Genomic DNA, 18652 nt, shown 5'->3' on the forward strand with positions numbered 1-18652 from the left:
TCCTTTCTATCTTTTGCTCTGCTTCCATTTTATTTCCCTCTGTCTCCCTGCATAGGTTCCCATCCCTCTTTAGGACCGAGATGAAGAGAAACTTCTTCATTCAGAGAGTGGTTAGCCTGTGTAATTCTCTACCGCAGAGAGTTGTTGAGGCCAGTTCATTAGATATATTCAAAATGGAGTTAGATGTGGCCCTTGCGGCCAAAGGGATCAAGGGGTATGGAGAGAAAGCAGGAATGGGGTACTGATGTTGCATGATCAGCCATGATCATATTGAATGGTGGTGCAGGCTCGAAGGGCCGAATGGCCTACTCCTGCACCTATTTTCTATGTTTCTATGTTGTTGCTATTAATATATATATAAATTGTTGTTGCTATGAAATTATATATCTATATAAGTTGCTGTTGCTGTTAAATTATATATCTAAGTTGTTGTTATTAAATTATATACATAAATTGTTGCTATTAAATTATATATATAAGTTGTTGTTGTTATTAAATTATATATATAAGTTGTTGTTATTAAATTATATATATAAGTTGTTGCTATTAGATTATATCTATAAGTTGTTGTTATTAAATTAGATATATAAATTGTTGTTATTAAATTATATATATAAGTTGTTGTTATTAGATTATATATATAAGTTGTTATTAGATTATATATATAAGTTGTTGCTATTCGATTATATATATAAGTTGTTATTAGGTTATATATATACGTTGTTGCTATTAGATTATATATATAAATTGTTGTTATTAAATTATATAAGTTGTTGTTATTAAATTATATCTATAAGTTGTTGTTATTAGATTATATATATAAGTTGTTGTAATTAAATTAGATATATAAGTTGTTGTTATTAGATTATATAAGTTGTTATTAGATTATATATATAAGTTGTTGTAATTAAATTATATCTATAAGTTGTTGTTATTAGATTATATATATAAGTTGTTGTTATTAAGTTATATGTATAAGTTGTTGTTGCTATTAGATTGAGGAACCTGTTGTGTTGCGCCAGTATCAAACATGGCGGCGCGGACAGGCCCTGGCGGGAATGTTGTGTGGGGCTGAGGCGGTGACAGGATTGAGCAGTGCGCAGGCGCAGGCGCAGAGTGTGAGCGGCGCGGCGCGGCGCGGAGCGGAAGTTGCGTATCCGGCGGGCGGGTGCAGAAGCCTCTCTGTCTCTCTCCCTGTGTGTGAGGCGGTGTTACGTGACCTTCCCCTCGGCTTTGGGGCGAGTGCGGTGACAGCGCGTGGAGCGGCCCCGGTCTCCCGGTCTCCCCCCCCCCCTCAGCACAGCCATGTTCCAGGTCCGAGCGGCGCTCAGCCTCACCGCCCGCGCCGCGGCTCCCCGAGCGGCAGCGCATCACCGCGGCAACGGCGGCCGCCTGCAGCACCCGGCCGGTAAGTGTCTCGCCCACAGCCGGTGTCTGTCACACCACCCACCTCCCCACACACCCGGGGCCGGGGAGACTCAGCGCAACACCGGGGCTGGGGCCCCCCCCCACACACACATGCTCTCTCCTCCACCCGGGGCCCCGGGCGCGGCCATCTTGCGGCCGGTGCCCTTGTAATGACCCGGCGCCGCCAGGCTCCGGGCCTACTGACTTGACCCGGCCCAGCACGGCCCGGGAGCCGCTGCCCAACCCCCGGGGTACGGCGCCCAGCGTCCGGCCCAGTCTCTCGCTACAGGCGTGGGTGCAGTGGGGCAATCTGAGTCTATTAACGGGGGGCGGGGGTAAATGCTATTGACAGGCCTTGGTGCAATGGGAAAGTGAGTCCCTATTGATACGGGGTAAATGCTATTAGCAGGCCTTGGTGCATTAAATAAAACGGACTATTTACAGGGGTAAATGCTATTAGCAGGCGTTACTGCATTAAATAAAACAGCCCCTATTAACGGGGGGTAAATGCTACTAACAGGTTTTGCTGCATTAAATAAAACTGACTATTAACAGGGGTAAATGCTATTAGCAGGTGTTACTGCATTAAATAAAACGGACTATTTACAGGGGTAAATGCTATTAGGTGTTACTGCATTAAATAAAACTGAGTGCCTATTAACGGGGGGTAAATGCTACTAACAGGTTTTGCTGCATTAAATAAAACTGAATCCCTATTAATGGGAGGTAAATGCTATTAACAGGCCTTGATGCATTAAATAAAACTGAGTCCCTATTAACATGGGATAAATGCTGTCAATAGGCTTGGGTGCACTGAGCAAATCTGAGTCTCTAACAGGCTTTGGGGAATTTAAAAAAATCTGTCTCAACAGGGTTGGTGTTATTACCAGGCGTTAATGCAATGGAAATGTCTTGAGTCTATTGGCTTTGGTGCGTTGAAAAAGTCTGAGTCCCTAGGTTTTGGTGCAGTTGAACAAATCAGTCTCTAAGCAGGCTTTGGTGGAATAAAAACAAATCGTGTCTATTAACGGGGAGGGGGTGGGTTGCGGTTTGTGCCATTAACGGGCTTTGGTGTAATGAAGAAATTAGTATATTAACAAGGGGTTGGTGCAATAAATGAGACTTTTACCTGGGTTGGTTCAATAAAAAATCCCTAACAAAGAAAAGACTTGTAATTTATATAGTGCCTTTTGCAACCTCAGGATGTCCCAAAGTGTTTGACAGCCAATGAAGTACTTTGAATTGTAGTCACTGTTGTAATGTGGGAAACGCGGCAGCCAATTTGCACACAAGCTCCCACAAACAGCAATGTGATAATGACCAGATAATCTGTTTCTTAGTGATGGTTGAGGGATAAATATTGGCCAGGACACTGGGGAGGACTCTCCTCTTCAAATAGTGCCATGGGTTCTTTTACATCCACCTGTGAGAGCAGAAGGGGCCTCGGGTTAATGTCACATCCGAAAGACGGCACCTCTGACAGTGCAGCACTCCCTCAGCACTGGAGTGTCAGCTTAGATTTTTGTGTTCGGTGTCTGGAGTGAAACTTGAACCCACAACTGTCTGACTCAGCTGACAACGGAAACCAGTGAGCTGGCGTGGTTAAACATTTATTGAGGTGCAGCATTTACACTCCTGAGGAGGAAGCTACATTTTATTTTATTTCTTACTCAATTGTATGTAAGGTGCTGTATTATTCCCCCCCCCCCCCACCTCACCGCCCAAAAAAACTAATTGAGTTGCACACCAGTTTTGTCTTGCATTGCAAAAATCACCACATCTGCATCTTATGCCACTTTTTGTCTGCAAATACTTTAGATTTATCCAAATTCTCTTTGGGGTTTACAGATTATTTTTCTTTTTTAAATGGTTTTGTTGAGTTAGACCCCCCTTACCTGTACACTCTTTGCAGAAACGGGTGTCTGGTGCATTTTAAAGCAGTTGAATTAATGGATGTGCAGTAAAGGATAATTCAAGGTCACTGGTATATGCTGCTTCCCTAGCTGGGAAGGTCTGTTCACAAATGTTGCAGGTACTGAATTTCTTTTTAAAAATTGTCAAAAGAAAGATGTGGTTCAGTGTATTGGGAAACAAACTAGTTGCCCCCACAAAATAATGGAGCGTGGGTTTAAAATGGGCAGAATTTTGATCTCGACTGGTCTGAGCCTAGGAGTAAGTGAAGGCCCAAAGATAAATTTGAGGGCATGTTCACCTTGGCCCACTTGTGTGCTTCGAAACTGATTACCAAGTGACGAGAGTGTTTATCTTCCTCCCATCTTGGGGAGGGGAAGAAAGGTACAAAATAGATTGTTATGGGGGAAATAGCAGGTAAATTGCATATGACTAGTTTTCATGGGGTGTTTTTAATTGACTGAAATCTATTCGGGACATTGAATTTTGAAAGTATGTTCTTTTTTAAAAAAAAAATAGATTTGAATTTGCTTCTGAATTAATGACTTTGAAGATTTGAGGTTGCAAACATTCTAAGTAAAATTATTTCGGAGAATTAACCCAGTTCTTGGTGGTCTGAGTCCAGAGTGCATAAGCTGCTTACAGAACGGCTAAAATTAGTTTGAAAATTGCAGTCACGCTCATTGTGGTAAATGTCAGTGGTGTTCTAAGATGGTTTAGGCATATTGGAGAGGGTAACTAGAAGGAGCTGTACCTTATCTGCAAAGTTATATAATTTCAACGCCTTGCACAGGACTTAAAAACATCTATATTCTGGCCGCCAATACAGCTATTACCTGATCGACGGTAGGTAAGTTACTGGAGTGTAGCCGATTGCAGACCCACAGTTTGTGGTCTGTTGTTTGCCCTTGGGAGTGTAAATCACCTGGTTGGCATTGTAGATCCACAAAAGTGAGTCAATGAATGTTCCGTAATGGCTACTGGCTTAATTGAAATAAATGTTGGGAGCTGTTCTTGTGAACTCGGTCTCTGCGATAACCGTGGTACTCTGCCACACCGAGGATCGCCTATCCAATGCAGAATGTCAGAAGGGGAAGAGTGATGCACAGAGGTCACTCTTCTGAAACCAGATCAAAAATCCTGTAAAATATAATGGCTGTTCTTGATGTTGTAACCAGATACTATAAGTAGGGGAAAATGTTCCATTTGCTAGTATTGTCATCTTGTCTTGATGGGTACAAAGAAACACATATTGTGCATGAGTGGGGAAATGTTGGTTGTCATTTATTCCTATTTTCTCACACCAAATGTGAAATGTATGCAGTCTACCAGTCTCGCAACTTGTTGCAAAATGTTGGCTGGTGATGAGTTCATCGCTACAGGGTCTTTTGAATTGGCCAGATTGAATTGAAGCTTTGAACCAACTGGCTTTGGGTGCTGGGCCTGTCAGCTATTGTGTTCAGTTGTGGTTTCAGGAAACTGAGCTTTAGTGTTCAGTTCTGGGAAATTGCTTAAAGGCTTGACTCTGTCAACGATTAACGTTTCCCCCTCATTGCCAAATAGGCACATTGTGGTGAAAAACAGGCCGAGATTAGTTTATTTTACTTCCTGTAATGCAGCATTGAAAATGAAACTACAATTCCAGTCGCTGCATCTCCAAGCAATATTTTGGTGTTTCTGTAAATGTTAAGGCAGCATTTGGGCAGTCCTGTGCTTCAAATGTCTACTGTTTCTACTCTTCGAAAGCCCAGTCCTTGTATTGCATTCACTGGCAGCTTTGCTGTTTGCAAAATGGCACTTGTTTTGCTTTAGTTTCCTTTCAAACTTACCTACATACTTGCTGGCCACTCGATCAGGTAATAGCTGTATTGGTGGCCAGAATGCAGATGCTTTTACTCCTGTGCAAGAAGTTGAAATGATACAACTTTGCAGATAAGCGAATGAACAGCAGAAATAGCTTGTTCCTGTTTTGTTATAGCTGCATCTGGAAATTTTTAAATCAAACTCTCACCTCTTCCCTCTTCCCCCCCCCCCCCCCCCCCCACCCCCCTTCCATTGGGTTCGGTCTTCATAATTTCCTCCATTCCATTCAAAAGAGCATCATTTTTCTTATTTACCTGTCCATGTTTTAACATTTTTGTTTCTTTAGTTAATTTTTAACTGCATGCTGTTTATTTCCTGCATTTTTTACTGTGCTGAGATATGCATATCCTGTCACTGATATCTCCCCTAATCAATAGCTAGCAAGTGTACTACACTCTGATTATTTCTTCCCCCTCCCTACAGTAATGTGAGTAAGATTGGGCACTCTGTGGTGTCCCATTTGACTGTTTGCAATCATGGCATCTTATTTGACCCTGAGCTGATTTAACTATCCCGTATCCCCTCTGCCACCAAGACTGCCTACTTGCACCTCTGTCACGTTGATTTTAAAATTCTCTTGCTTACCTTTAAATCCTGCATTGGTCTCCCACTAACCTCTTCCAACTCATCAGCCCTCAGAGATCTGAGCTCCTCCAATTCAGGCCTCTTGCGCATCCTTAATTTAATTGCTTCACCATTCCCCTCCTCTCTCTTTCTCACCCCCACCCCCCCCCAAGATCCTTCTTAAAACCTACCTCTTTGATCAAGCTATTGTCACCTCCTCTAATATCTCCTTGTGCAGCTAGCTGTCACATTCTGTTTACCGCTCCAGTGACCTTTTACTACGTTAAAGGTGCTTATAAATGCAAGTTGCTTTACTTTCTTCGTTCTTGTTTTCCATATTGTGACACGGTTACCTAATCCTGCAGCAGCACATAGCACCCAGGCAATTACTGAGTGTGGGGTAGCACAGAAAACAGCAGTCTTCTGGTCATGATTAGTGGAGGGCAGTACACAGGAGAGGCTGAAATGCTGCGCTTTAGTGTTCTGGGACTCAAGTTGGTTTTCATCAAATGATTGCAGGAATGCACGGTTAGCTTTAATTTTCAAAGTGAAATTTGCTGTATGTATTTTAATTAGTACCCAGAAGACGTTTTTCATCTGTCTTGAATAGATGATTATGAATCCTGTTCAGTCAGGAAGTGAAATGACTTAAATTTCACACAATAATGGCTATTTAATCATGAATTTTAAAACTACATTGTCCTTCGTATGGAGATAATATGGTTTTACTTTTGAACACAAACTGTAGTATTTTGCAGATTGCAACTAGGGATCAGGAACCAGTTTCTACAGCTACTGTTCCTGAGCGAGCTAGAAAGTTGTCAAATGCTCTCTTTTCCCCCTATTGGTGCTGATCTGTGACTGGTGCAGAAGATTGATTATTGATCAGCATTATAAACGTGTAAACTTCAAAGTTTATTTTTCAAAAGTCAGGAAAAGATCTCAACCTTTTCCAGTACATCAAAGTTAGTAACCACCTGTGAAGCTTCCATTTTAGAGTATTAGCATACGTAGTTAACATATTAACTTCTGCTTTCATTGAGGAAGTCTCCTTCTATCGAGGTTGTGAACTTGCGTGCATGGGGCTATTCCACAACTGATGCTGGCCCTAATATGATTGGCCAGTCAGGGTTCAGCATCCAGTGTGGCGTGCGTTTTCTCAGCCACTTGATGATTGAATCTAGCCCGCTCTATTCTGACTGTTCCTCTAGTTCCACTGTAAATCATGCCTGGTGCTGATTTGATTAGTGGTATTTGGTGGGGGGGGGAATAGGGGTTGTCATGGCTCACTATGATCTTCTCCACTTTTGAAACAGAATAAAGTGGGAATGGGACGAGGTGGTACATTTCTCCGCATAGGTAAATATTAGGAGAATTGAATTCTTTGTCATGAGATTGCTTTACTGCAATTTTGGCCCCCAGATTTTATTCTAAATAAAAATATTTCTGTAAAATAACTAAATGGCTGTTGCCTAATCATTTGTGAAAACTTTATTTTGGAAACATTGTGGCTAGCTTTTGTTATAACTGGATTCATTGGCTCTGAAATATTAATGTGCTTTACATGTTGAAGTGAGGGAGTGGAGAGACACATTACATGCTACCTTGCCCCCAGGAGATGTGTGTATATAATGGGTAGTGATTTTTTTTTGGAAGAGAATCTGAGACTGTTGGATGTAAGATGTTCAGACTTTTTAATATGTCATCTCTTTGACAGCTGTCCTTGCTTCACGCTGGTATTCACACGGCAAACAGGAAACTGATGAGGAGTTTGATGCTCGTTGGGTGACGTACTTCAACAAGCCTGACATTGATGCCTGGGAGCTCAGGAAAGGTAAAAAGTAAATCTATTTGGAGGGCGAGTAGTTGATGTAACTATTAAGGGAGAATATTTGGGTCATGTCTGTCATAAGAAATTTTAGGAGACCCTTCCTCACTGACCTACAAAAATTGAAAGTTGAATTTTAATGAAAAACACAAATTGTTGCGTAATATTTTATGTATTGCAGTAATATGAAAGCATTTATAACCACAGAAGGCATAGGGCCTGATAATAAACCAACATGTCTCAGTATTGTCTTGTGAAGCTTGAAGTCATCTCAATCCAGTTTTCCTCTTATTCTCCATCACTATTCCCTTTATCTTTTCCGAAGGCTGAGAGTAGTTGTGTGTGTTGTCGTGACCTGTTGTCTTGCTCAAGTGGCCATTCACGTGAGCCTGGAGACTGGAGACTGTCTGTGAGCGGTTAACTGGGAGACAACGTAGCCAAGCGTTCACTATTCACACACGGTATCCACAGCCAATTGCAATGAAGATTGAGACACAGCGAGTATGATTTGAAATAAAATTCCCTCCTTTGTGACCTGCGCTGGCTGTTTTTAATGTCTCCGCTGTTGTCCTGGTTGAGATTCAGTACAGACTAAATATCTATCTTGGATTACATTTGTTTTTGTTCCTGGGATGTGGGTGTCACTGGCAAGGCCGGCATTTATTGCCCATCCCTAGTTGCCCTCGAAGGTGATGCTGCACCACCTTCTTGAACTGCTGCAGTCCGTGTGGTGAAGGTGCTCCCACAGTGCTGTTAGGGAGGGAGTTCCCGGATTCTGACCCAGCGACGATGAAGGAACGGCCGATATATTTCCAAGTTGGGCTGGTGTGTGACTTGGAGGGGAACGTGGAGGTGATGGTGTTCCCATGCGCCTGCTGCCCTTGTCCTTCTAGGCAGTAGAGGTCGCAGGTTTGGGAGGTGCTGCCGAAGAAGCCTTGGTGAGTTGCTGCAGTGCATCTTGTAGATGGTACACACTGCAGCCACGGTGCGCCGGTGGTGGAGGGGATGAATGTTGAAGGTGGTGGATGGGGTGCCAATATGCTTTTCACCTGCTGAATCTTTGTAGGCAGTTTAAAGGAGAGGAGAGTGGGGGTGGGGGAGAAGAAAGAGACAATTACTAATTTGTCATGTGAAAATAAACTCCAAGGGCTCTGGGGGCTGCTCTGCTTCATGTTGAGGTTTCCAGATCTTTGAATTAATTGATTTCTGATTCATCATTCCTGCTCCTGATTGCCCAGTATCCACTCAAATGGAATGCCAAAGGGTTCACTTTATTGCAATGTGATTTGGATTCATTTGGCTGTAACGTTGCTGCAGTTAAACGGATGTGCTGATGCTTGCGGTCTGATTTCTCTTGCGAAGAAAGGCCACTTGGGTGATGTACCAAAGGAATGCTCTATCTTTGGTGCCTTCAAGTGAGGGGTGGGGGAGAATTCTAAAAGCTGCTTCTATATTTTAATCAGTGGGGTGTTCACTGGGTTTTTCACAGCTAGCAGCAACCCCAAATCAAACCTAGATTAGCTAAAGCTGGTGTCTCGGAAGACTTTGCATAGAATTCCGTAGAATATACAGCACATAAACAGGCCATTTGGCCCAACTAGGTCTGTGCTGGTGTTTATACTGCACACGTGTCTCCTCTCATTCCATCTACCTCATCTCAGCCTTTCTGCAAATCTTTCTCACGTACTCGACTGGTTCCCTATATTTACATACTATCTTTCAATTGGTAAAGAACTTGACCTTTCAAGGTGTGCCAGAGAGTGCCTCTAAACCTCACTTGGATTAATGACCTTTGTTCCTAAATGCTGTTTTTTTTCTTTGATGCACTGCAATTTTCAATGTGCATCTAACTTAGAAACATAGAAACAAGGTGCAGGAGTGGGCCATTCAGCCCTTCGAGCCTGCATCACCATTCAATATGATCATGGCTGATCATGCAACTTCAGTACCCCATTCCTGCTTTCTCTCCCCATACCCCTTGATCCCTTTAGCTGTAAGGGCCACATCTAACTCCCTTTTGAATATATCTAACGAACTGCCCTCAGCAACTTTCTATGGTAGAGAATTCCCCAGGTTCACAATTCTCTAGTTCTCTAAACCCTTGCACAGAGGTCCTAACTCGATGAATGTTCCCTCAGTTTTCCCTTGCACTTAATTGTGCCGTGCTGGTGTGTTTTGCAAACCAAGACCCGCTTGTCCATTTAACCTATGTCTTTACTACCTACATTGGGTCCTGATGCCCTGCCCCCCCAACACATCAAATTTCAAATTCTGACCCCTGTGTTCAAATCTGTTCCTTTGACTCTCTCGACACCTTGTGCATCCTGCTCTCACCCCCTACCCATCACTGGTGGCCATGCCTTCAGCTGCCTCGGCCTCCTGCTTTGGAATTGCCTACCTAACTCCCTCAGCCTCGCTGCTTTTGGCCTCCCCGGCTAATTTTATCTTCACGTTTCTGCCTCTGCTTCTCTTTTTCCTTGCGCCTCCAGTGAAGCTCTTTGAAACACTTCTCTACATATTTTATATACATATATTATTTGGTGCACTTGTGCTGGTTAGCCCAAGGTACTCCTAATTCTATACTAGGACTTGAGTTGCACGTTACCCCATATGCCATGTTGTAGTGTGGGGATGTTCCTAAAATTCTTTCAGCTTTTGAAGTATGCAGACCAGTTTTTTTTTAATGCAATAAATCAGTACATAAAAGCCAGGGAATTAGCTGTTTCCATTATGGACTAAACTGTTCAAAGTTGACTTTTTTTTCAAATATATATTTCAATGCTATTCTCTCAAATGTTACAACATTTGATCATTTATAGAACATTTTCTTGATCCTAACTGGATGCTTTGGCCCTTAATACAAACTAAAGATTTATTTTAATGCATACTGGCCCAGAATTTGCTGGAGTGGGGCATCTCTGAGCACCATGTGTTGGATTTTTTTCCCTCATCCTTCAGCTCCAATTATTTTTGCGTTGCAAATTGCTAAAAGCACGAGATGATAAAGCAGCCAAGCCATCGAGGACCTTGGTGAACGACAGGACCAGCAGTAAATCTCAAACAATTAAATTTAAGGGTGGAGAGCGAATGATGGATAAGGAAATGGGGTGAATTCGAGTCAAATTAGATACGAGGGAAAGAAAGATTGGATTGAGAGAGAGAGAAAAGAGACAAAGGAAAGTACAAATTAATTTTTAAACTCTAGGAACAATTTACTACCTGCAGGATTGAGAGTGCATCAGGTGCTCCCTTTTTGGGCCTCCAAGGTTGTGCAGCATGGCATGTCAGGGCCACAAAAATCCCATTGACTGGGTCCTTGTACTGTGAAATGGCAGCCCTAACTTCGGCAAGTTTAATTTGTATTTATGGCGTGAATTCAGCAAATTCTTGACACTCTTGGAGAGCTCCCATTTTGCGAGGCTGATGGTCCAGCAGTTTGTGCTGATTCGCAACTCGCAGCGTATCTCCTTCGTCACAAATTGCTGAGTTTTTTTGCACACGTTGGGCCAATGTGTCACTGACCAGTCATCATTCCAATATTGCGCGCACTAGGTCTGTGCAGCAGAGCTTGCGATACGAGGGACTGCCTAACACTACACACTTGTTTCTTTGTGCTTATTTTAGCTCAGCACCTTTTACTGTTATTTTGTCTACAAGCTTTTAAGACACAACAACTTGTATTTATATAGCACCTTTAACATAGCAAAATATCCCAAGGCACTTTGAGTGTTTTAAGACAAAACAAATTTGACGCCAAGCCACATAAGAAATTATGGCAGATGATCAAAAGTTCGGTCTAAAGAGGCAGGTTTTAAGGAGCGTCTTAAAGAAGGGAAGAGAGATGGTGAGCTTGGGGCCGAGGCAGCCAAAGGCACTGCCACCGATGGTTGAGCGAATATAATCAGGAATGTTCAAGAGCGGAATTCGAGGAGCGCAGATATCTCGGGGGTTGTGGGGCTGGAGGAGGTTATAGACATAGGGAGGGGCGAGGGCCATGGAGGGATTTGTAAACAAGGATGAGAATTTTGAAATCGTTGGACCCGCTTGAAATCATCTCATCGCTGGTGTTTGATCTCTTCCCATTTCAATCTGTGTGCTATTCTGCACTAGAGACTTTCCTCTTCTGTCACTGCAGCCTTTTTACTCCCCAGCTTGTTTGTCGAGGTTGAAAAACTCTGTACTCATGTTCTGCACTTGAAGTTTGACATTGCTTTAAAAATTGCCCATTTTGTACAATCTGTGCTGATAAACTGCTGTAGTAAATGTCTGTTTTATTTGACAGGAATGAACACCCTTATTGGATACGATCTGGTGCCTGAACCCAAAATTCTTGATGCTGCCCTGAGAGCGTGCCGTAGATTAAACGATCTAGCTAGTGCAATCCGCATCCTAGAAGCAGTGAAGGTCAGTCGAACTGAAATGCCCGTTTACAGCATTCTCGTCTGTTTTGTACACTTGAAGATTTGAAAGTAAAAGCTGGTGTAGTTTTGATTTAGTGGGTGAAAGCAGGTGATCGGCTTACCTACTGGAATTGTACAGTTTTCAAACTGTTAAATTGACCCTTGTATTAAAAGCCTAGCATGCCACGCGCACATTTCCTGCAAGTCCCTAAATGCAAAATGTGCTGTATAAATGCAAGTTGTTACATTCCCGTGCCATTTTCTTGTTGCACCTATTTCTATCGTGACTCATCATCATAGGCGGTCCCTCGTATCGAGGATGACTTGCTTCCACCCCAAAAAGGGATGAGTTCACAGGTGTTTCAATGAAGGGCCTAATATTCTAGATCCCGAACTACATCCTGAAGGGTGGAAGATGCCTGTGCGTGGGTTTTTTTAACGTGTGGTGGCCGTTGCACACCAGCCACCACACGGGCTCGACAGAGCTAGGCCTCGGTCCAGTGGCAAGGGTTAACCAAGACGACTGGAGACCAGCTTTGCTGCACGGACCTAGTTTGCGCACATATCGCAATGTGGGCTGGGCCCGTGCTGCCCCTGGGCCCTCGCCTCTTCTGGGCCTATCTATGGTTACCATACACCTGCCTTTGAGCCTTCCTGTCTCCAAGGTCGATGGTGCTGTGCTTCCCACCTGAAGCTTTCTCGGCTTTCCGCCTCTCCTGGTTCAACCTATCCCGAGCCCCCACTCGACTTATCCCCACAGCCAGTGCCTCGGCCATGCCAGAAAAATAATCGGGGACTCCCCAGCTAGTGCGGTGAATGCTTATAGGGATTCCTGCCTCTGCTTAAAGAAAAGCTACTGTCCTAAGCCATCACTGCTGAAAATGTAGGATTCATCAAATGGGTTCCCCTCACTAGTTTGCAACTACATTTCTTAACTATCAAGTAGCACTTACACTGGCAATTATACCTCCCTCCCTACCCCAATATTTGCTGTTTAAATAATCCATGCTCTTTCAGTTTATTGCATTAGAAGCCATTCACTATTTTAAACCTTCTATGAGCGTTGGAAAGACTCTCCTTCACTCATCTTTTCTTCATTCCACGTTCTCCAGCGCAATTAGGGATGGGCAATAAATGCTAGCCTTGCCAGCGACGCCCACATCCCAGGAACGAATAGGAAAAAAAAAATCTGCTGTCTTTTGTTGCTCCAGCCCTAATGCCCATTCCTACCCAATCCTTGCTACATATCACAGCATCTCCCTTCCCTACCCCATGCCAACTACCCATGTCTTTTCCCACACGCATTCCTGCTGGCTCTCCTCTCGCAAAATTCCCTTTTGCTGTGCTTTTTTTCCCACTCTTCCCAACCAGCAACCTCCCGCCCTCCCCTGGGCTCCCATGCACTGCTGCATTCATCCCAGTGCTTCCAAACCTCGTGCTCATCCACGCCCCCCCCCCCCCCCCCCCCCCCCCCCTTCCACATGCTGCCAATGAAGTCGTGGTACAGTTCTGGATTCTATTCTATAACTTCCAAACACGACCGAGCTACACCAGCCTCTCCAGTCCCTCGTACCACCGCATAATGCTCCCAATCTACCTCTGATATACCTGAACCTTGGAACATCGCCACCAAATTTCTCTGTCTCCTGAGCTTTATAAAAAGGAAATAAATCCAATTAATTACATACATAAATAAACAAATGTCACTGATACAAAAATACACACGATTATAGAATTTGACCAGAAAATCCCAATAAAATGCCATTTAACTTCCACTTTTGGGGGGGTGGTTGGTTGGCTTTGAAGTGATGGTGAATTTGGAATCAGTTGTATCAACTCTGTTCAAGCCAGTGGTTTGATTAGGTTGCTGTGAGCCACTTTATTTGTGTTTTGAGTCTGCTACTCGGCTGCAGAATACTGATTTTAACTGTACAAGAGCTCGGCGCCATCTTGGAGTTCATAGAATCACAGAAATTTACAGCCCGGAAGGAGGCCATTTTAGCTCGTCATGTCCGCACCGGCCGACAGAGAGCTTTCCAGCTCTCGGTCCCTAGCCCTGTAGGTTCCGGCACTTCAAGTGTACATCCAAGTATTTTTTAAATGTGGCAAGAGTTTCTGCCTCTACCACCCTTTCAGGCAGTGAGTTCCAGACCTCCACCACCCTCTGGGTGAAAAAAAATTCCCCTTAAATCCTCCTACCAATTACTTTAAATTGATGCCCCCTGGTTGTTGACCCCTCTGCCAAGGGAAATTGGGAAAGTTGACGAGTTTCTCCAAACAAAACAGGTTGTGTATAAATGTGACTGCTTCCACTTTTCAGGACAAATCTGCCCATCACAAAGACATCTACCCGTATGTTATTCAAGAACTCAGGCCTACACTGTCTGAACTTGGAATTCCTACCCCGGAAGAGATCGGTCTAGACAAATTATAACATTATACATGGTGAGTTTAGCACAGCATTGATTCTTGATTTATCTGATAACTTTGATTTTTCAGCTAATTCTAAGGTGATTTATGGAGATTTGTAAAGTCTAAATGTTATATTTGTACGGCAGTCTTAAGAATGGAATCGTATAGTGGACTGGCTGCCAGAAACTGAATTGGAAGCTACTATATCCCATAAGTTGTCATAGAATCATAGAAATTTACAGCACACAAGGGGGCCAATTCGGCCCATCCTGTCTGCGTCGGCCCACAAAGAGCTATCCAGCCTAATCCCACTTTCCAGCTCTTGCTCTATAGCCCTGTAAGCTATGGCACTTCAAGTGCTTCTATAAGACCATCTACTGAAACTAAGTGATGTCATCATCATAGGCAGTCTCTTGGAATTGCGGATGACTTACTTCCACTCTAAAAATGAGTCCTTAGGTGGCTGAACAGTGCAATACGAGAACCACAGTCCCTGCCAGAGGTGGGACAGATAAACGTTGAGGTAAAGGGTGGGTGGGACAGGTTTGCCGCATGCTCTTTCCCGCTGCCTGCGCTTGATTTCTGCATGCTCTCGGCGATGAGACTCGAGGTGCTCAGCGCCCTCCCGGATGCACTTCCTCCATTTAGGGCGGTCTTTGGCCAGGGGCTCCCAGGTGCCGGTGGGGATGTTGCACTTTATCAGTGCATAAATACATGTTAATTGTGAAATTGGTAATTAAATGCATTATGAAGCAAATTGAAGCTAAATTTTCTATTTATAAAAATATTCCTACAAACTGAAGTTTTCTTGATGCAGTCAGTGTTTAAAACTCTTGGCTTTATAGTTGGCAATATTTTGAAGGCTTTGTTAAAAGTTGACATTTAAGATACTTTATCTACTATTAGTACCCACTCCCCAGTTATGCAGCCTGTCTGATAATGAAGTGTCTGCTGAAAAAGATAATGGCTTTAGTGATGCAAACTAGTATTGATTTGTCATTTTTTCCACTTGCGGTCAAATAGAAAATTCTGTCACCTTGAAGGGTGGAGAATGGAGCTGTCCACCTTTTTTTTAAAAGGGGCATTGCCTCATTGTTGGCCTGGGCTGCTGTTGTCTTCACCACATCAAAGGCAAAGTTTTTGCAATAGTGTGAGCTACTCCTTTGGGCACAATACTTCTAATACTTGTAGTGGCAATTGAGTGATGCTCTTGACTCTGTCTAAAACATTCTGTTTTGCAACTTTTCAAAAGCGAAATACCAAGTCTGGTTTTCTATTAGACCTGCAAAGTAAATTCATTGACTATTCCTTTGCCTGACAACAAATACTCTATGCAACTGAATCTAAGTAACTCGGCCCTTGCACCAGTAGAGAATATCGCTTTGGTTAGAAACGCGATACACTGGGTCCGAGCTACAGGCTCTCCTTCACAAAGCACGTTTCTATCTCATAGCCACGATCATTCACAGAATCCGGGCAGATGAGACCCGAGCTATCTTACTGGCAACTCTTTCAACAGGGGTCACGGCCGTAATTGTCCTTGTGATCCAGCAACCATGTACTATTTATAGATGCTGCTTCATCTATTTCCCACCCAGTTCCCTGAGTTCACGTGGCAGCCATTTCAGCTTATTGCTCATCTAATGTCTTTTAGGGAAGGAAATCTGCCATCCTTACCTGATCGGGCCTATGTGACTCCAGACCCACAGCAATGTGGTTGGCTCTTAACGACCCCTCTGAAATGGCCTAGTAAGTCACTCGAGGGCAATTAGGGACGGGCAATAAATGTGGGCCTTTCCAGTGACGTCCACATCCCAGGAACGAATTTAAAAAAAAATTAAAAGTTATAAATCTGGCAGGGAGTGGCAGCTCCTTATAGTGTCCAGGTTTGCAAAAGCTGCTTGGAAAACTATACTGTTTGCTCACTCGCTAACTCCTGTCTGAAGTTTGAGTCTCGTTCTGAACAAATGCTTGAACTTAAATTTGGTGTTTTAGTACGTTAATTCTACATGTAAGCTTAGTGAGCATTTAGTAGGCCTGCCTAATCGGTATGCAGGAATTTGGCTTCAGGAAATCGTGGTGCCAAACCTGTAAATTTGCATGTCTTTCGATGAATGGATCCACTATCTGAGCTGTGACTCAGTGGGCAGCACTCTCGCCTCAGTCAGGCAGTTGTGCGTTCAAGTCCCACTCCAGAGACTTGAGCACATAAAGCTAGGCTGACACTCCCAGTGCAGTGCTGAGGGAGTGCTGCACTGACAGGTACCGTCTTTCAGATGAGATGTTAAACCGAGGCCCCACCTGCAAGCGGACATCAAAGATCCCATGGCACTATTTCGAAAAAGAGCAGGGATGTTCTCCCGTGTGTCCTGGGGCCAATATTTATTCCCTCAATCAACATCATAAAAACAGATTATCTGAGCGTTGTCACATTGCTGTTTGTGGGAGCTTGCTGTGCGCAAAGTGACTGCCGCGTTTCCCACATTACAACAGTGACTACACTTCTTCGGCTGTAAAGCGCTTTGGGACATCAGTTGGTCATTAAATGCGCTATATAAAATGCAGAGCTTTTTATTTTCTATCTGATCTGTATTTTGTAGTAGAAAGGGTCTGTGCCTCAAGTTGCTGATGGAGAAATGCCATCAACGATGCCTCCGCAAGGTCCTACAAATCCCCTGCGAGGACAGGCGCACCAACATTAGCGTCCTCGACCAGGCCAACATCCCCAGCATTGAAGCACTGACCACACACGATCAGCTCCGCTGGGCGGGCCACATTGTCCGCATGCCAGACACGAGACTCCCAAAGCAAGCGCTCTACTCGGAACTCCTTCATGGCAAATGAGCCAAGGGTGAGCAGAGGAAACATTACAAGGGCACCCTCAAAGCCTCCCTGATAAAGTGCGGCATCCCCACCGACACCTGGGAGTCCCTGGCCAAAGACCGCCCTAAGTGGAGGAAGTGCATCCAAGAGGGCGCTGAGCACCTAGAGTCTCATCGCCAAGAGCATGCAGAAATCAAGCGCAGGCAGCAGAAAGAGCGTGCGGCAAACCAGTCCCACCCACCTTTCCCTTCAACCACTGCCCCACCTGTGACAGAGACTGTGGCTCTTGTATTGGACTGTTTAACCACCGAAGGACTCTCTTTTTTAAAAAGAGTGGAAGCAAGTCTTCCTTGATCCAGAGGGACTGCTTATGATGATGACTTGTTGACGTCATGAGGTACCTATGGGGCATATTTTTTGAAATTGCTTGCATGCCATTGGAAATGAGTTTTATTTTCATATGTATGCTGAGGAAGCCCTGTCTCTTCCTGTACAAGCGATAGTTACTAGATTCTGTTGGAGTCTACTCCCACATTCTGTAATACTTGTGTTCTCGTTTGTACTTGAAGTTTAACAAATGAGTAAAGACGGTAGACTATCTGTTATGGGTATGTTCGTTACTCTGAATATATTGCTGGCCATGCCTTCAGCCCCAAGCACTGGAATTCCTTCCCTAAACCCCTCTGCTCTGTTTGTTTTTTTTTCTCAAGACCCTCCTTTTAAAATTCTCTGTGACCAAGCTCCTGTCCTAATATCCCCTTGTGTGGCTTGATGCCACATTGTCTGATACCACTCCTGTGAAGCAGCTTGGGACATCTTGCTATGTTATGGGCACAATATAAATTAACATTTGAAGTTGTTGTATGTAGGAATGATGCAAAGCTCTTAAAAGGCAAGCTCCTTGATGGCTTCTCACCCCAACCCTTTAAGGTGACAGTGATTTCCTATTTTGGTTCAGTTCACCCATGCTCAGTATTTGAAGGAAAAAATGAGTGCCATGAAACTAACATTGTGTAATATTTTTCTTCCAGACGGTTTTCCGGCCTTCGTCTAATGTGATTGTACATGATACAAGATGCAGCATAAAATATTACTTTATTGGACTTTAAATCTGTTCTGTCGTATGTATTATGTCTACCTGTGAACTCAATTCAATAAAGAATGGGATGAAACACTTAACCAACCGCTAAGCGTCATTGAACAGATTTGTGTGTAAATGTAATTGTTCCAAATTAACCTTTGGACTAGAAGGATCGCAAGGTAATTCCAGTCTACCAAGTGCCAGCCATTTTAAGTTTTCTGTGTTCATGCTTAACATACACTCGCATGCTAGGTTTAGCTTTACTGTGACTGCATAATACTGCTGAGACCCCATTGCCGTTCAACACATTGCTCAGACTTAATTCCAAAACTAAACTGGGAATTTTTTTCCAGCTGTTTAATG

The 18652-nt window shown here is 43.6% G+C and overlaps 1 protein-coding gene across 1 annotated transcript; it reads left to right on the forward strand.

Annotated features, from left to right (window-relative positions):
* Positions 1-1147: 1147 nt before the first annotated feature.
* LOC139234112 (cytochrome c oxidase subunit 5A, mitochondrial-like) lies at positions 1148-18387 on the forward strand. Its single transcript, XM_070865063.1, has 5 exons — positions 1148-1408; positions 7463-7579; positions 11856-11977; positions 14294-14418; positions 18240-18387. Exons 1-4 carry the CDS (start codon positions 1306-1308, stop codon positions 14405-14407), a joined length of 456 nt encoding a protein of 151 aa, XP_070721164.1. The 5' UTR covers positions 1148-1305; the 3' UTR covers positions 14408-14418; positions 18240-18387.
* Positions 18388-18652: the final 265 nt, after the last annotated feature.

The sequence above is a fragment of the Pristiophorus japonicus genome, chromosome 21 (genome assembly GCF_044704955.1).
Source record: "Pristiophorus japonicus isolate sPriJap1 chromosome 21, sPriJap1.hap1, whole genome shotgun sequence".
Taxonomy (NCBI): Eukaryota; Metazoa; Chordata; class Chondrichthyes; family Pristiophoridae; genus Pristiophorus; species Pristiophorus japonicus.

Excerpts from the sequence above, each read along its gene's own strand:
- LOC139234112 (XM_070865063.1), top strand. The coding sequence starts at position 1,306 with ATGTTCCAGGTCCGAGCGGCGCTCAGCCTCACCGCCCGCGCCGCGGCT. Across the intron at positions 1,409-7,462 it reads CCGCCTGCAGCACCCGGCCG|CTGTCCTTGCTTCACGCTGG; the intron begins GTAAGTGTCTCG and ends TCTCTTTGACAG. Across the intron at positions 11,978-14,293 it reads GCATCCTAGAAGCAGTGAAG|GACAAATCTGCCCATCACAA; the intron begins GTCAGTCGAACT and ends TCCACTTTTCAG.